General features: G+C 69.0%; 1 protein-coding gene across 1 annotated transcript in view; it reads left to right on the forward strand.

Moving 5' to 3' along the window:
• LOC105302045 overlaps positions 1-2,326 on the forward strand; it is a 28,056-nt gene that overhangs the window by 4,631 nt on the left and 21,099 nt on the right. The window contains exons 4-5 of the mRNA XM_023520345.1: positions 201-288; positions 1,281-1,814. Coding sequence (XP_023376113.1) covers positions 201-288; positions 1,281-1,814 — 622 coding nt within the window. The remainder of the gene's footprint in view (positions 1-200; positions 289-1,280; positions 1,815-2,326) is intronic.

Raw genomic sequence — 2,326 nt, forward strand, 5'->3', positions numbered from 1 at the left:
CCCCTTCGAGTCAGTCTCGGAGCGACGGCGGTCACGGCAGTGATGGTGGTGAGGACAGTAGCCGGGGGGGCCGGGACCGCGACAGGCTCCTTTCCCGTTTGGAGGAGTGGAGAGGACACGGAGGCCGGCTTCAGATGGAGTCGTGCCTGTTTGCTGACCGTGTCGCTCACCTCTCTGAGCCTGTTTCGTCCTCTGGACAGTGGGGACAGTAAGTGGCCCTGCCTCGTGGCAACACAGGCCATGGAGCGCACCCCACGGATGCCTGGAAGGCGGGCCGCGCTCCGCCAGGTGAGGCGCTGAGCCCCGAGGCCGAGCGCGTTCTCGCCAGCTCCTGAGGGTTGGGATGGGACTCGAACCCGGGCCTGCCATCTTCCAAAACCCACGTTCATTCTGCGTGCACTGAGTAAGGACAGGCGTGACCTCGTGGCGGCCGGGCAGCAGCCGCGCCCGTGCCCCGTGGCGTGTGCGTGTAACTGGTGCACGCAGACGCACAGGTGTTGGGTGTCTCCCTGCTGTGGCGGTGGTTTCCAGAGGTGGCTCGGTGTTTGGAGGCCACAGATTGACTGGGGGTGTCCCCCTGCATCGTTCCCCGTGGGCCCCACAGCCCGTGGCCACACCCGGGCCGGGTGCTCCGCTGCCCCCTGAGATGGGTCGTTCTCCTCAGCCAAGGGCCACCAACGCAGACAGTGGGTAGACAGGCCGCCCAGGTGCCAGGCTGCTGTAGGGGAAGGAAGGCCCCTTGCCCGGCGGCCGCACTCTGAGCCTGGCCGGGCAGGGCGCTGCCTCCTCAGGGGATGGGCGGTTGCGGGCGCCGGCCATTTGCAGACTGGGAGGAGTGGAGTGTGCCTGCAGGCCCGGGACAGGAAATGGCGGCGCAGGCAGGGAGCGGCCGGAAGGCCGTGGGGTGGGCCGGCCAGCGTGCCGGGCCCTCCCCGAGCAGCGGCCCGCGGGGCTGGCCTTCCTGCGGGTCTGCGTGTGCGCGTGTGCGTGCGTGTGCGCGCGTGTGCACACACGCTCACCTGCGTGCCGGGGCTCGGGCCGCCGGGGAGGGTTGGCAGGCCCCGTTTCCCGTCTGGAGCACGGCGGGGGCGGGGGGCTGAGCAGCCGGCGCGAATGCCCCGCGCGCCTCTGGACAAAGGGCCGGATGACGGTGACCCTCGCCACAAGGCCTCGGTTCTCGAACTGAAACGGGGGCGACAGCAAGCGGCCAGACGCGGGAAGCGACAGCCTGTCTGGAAGGCCGGTGGGTGGTTGGCTTTTTCCCCACTGTGTCCTCCTAGGAAGAGACCAGAGGCCTGGGCTCTCAGGGGCGCTACCCGCCCTTCCCAGCCTCAGTTCCCCATGCGGAAAGGGAGGGGTCAGTCTTCTCACAGGTTTCCTGTGGAGTTAAATGGCTGACGTCCCTTGATGGGACAGTTTGGGGTGGGCCCTGGGACTCCGGCCTCTGGGTACGGGGTCTGGATGGGAGGTGGAGGCTCGCGGGGTGGGGGCTGGCTGCTGCAGCCTGTGGGACCTCTGGCCCAGTTTCCCGGGAGCCCAGCCCGGCCGCAGGATTCCTGCCGCGGGTGTGCCCGCACTTCCGGCCGGGCGTGGGCGGAGGGCTCCTGGAGTTCCCGCCCTTCCCACCCTCCGGAGCCTCCTGCCTGCGCGGCCCTCTTCCAACTCGATGGGACGAGGAGTCCCACCTGAGCCCGGTGCGCGAGGTCCAGGTGGCGGCCCCTGCCCACGGCCGGGCGCGGGAGACACGGCGGCGGAGGCCTGAGCGCTGTGCGGAGCTGCCCTCCAGCTCGGGCCTCTGCGGTCCTGCGCAGATAGTAAGTCGTCCAGCGCCGACGCCCCCGGAGGCTTCCAGCACCTGACGGGTGGGCCACGAGGGTCTCGGACCTCAGCCCTGGGTGCTCCAGCACCAGAGTGAGCTCTGAGCCCGAGATGGAGTCGTGCTCACGTGGCTGACCCACGGGGCTCTCCGGCCTGCGGGGCCAGCGCGGGCTTGCTAGTCCCGGAAGCAGCCTCCCTCTGGGCCAGGCAGCATGGCAGGCCACCACGGCCCACACCACGGGGAACAGTGCGACTGCCACAGTCAGCGTCCAGCTGCCAGGGGAGGGGCGAGTGAGCCTGGCTGGGGCAGGACCGGTCATGGGGCACCCAGAGGAAATCCCCCTTCCTTGGCCCAGTGGAGAGAGTTGGGGCCACACTTGGCTTCCCCAAGGGAGGGCCAGCACATGTCATACGTTGCCAACAGGACTCTGTTCCTTCGAGTTGGGGGAGCTGGCCTCTGTAGACCTACTAAGAGCTGGGACCAGGTACTTGAATCCAACTTCTTTGA

The sequence above is a fragment of the Pteropus vampyrus genome, unplaced genomic scaffold (assembly GCF_000151845.1).
Source record: "Pteropus vampyrus isolate Shadow unplaced genomic scaffold, Pvam_2.0 Scaffold257, whole genome shotgun sequence".
Classification (NCBI taxonomy): Eukaryota; Metazoa; Chordata; class Mammalia; order Chiroptera; family Pteropodidae; genus Pteropus; species Pteropus vampyrus.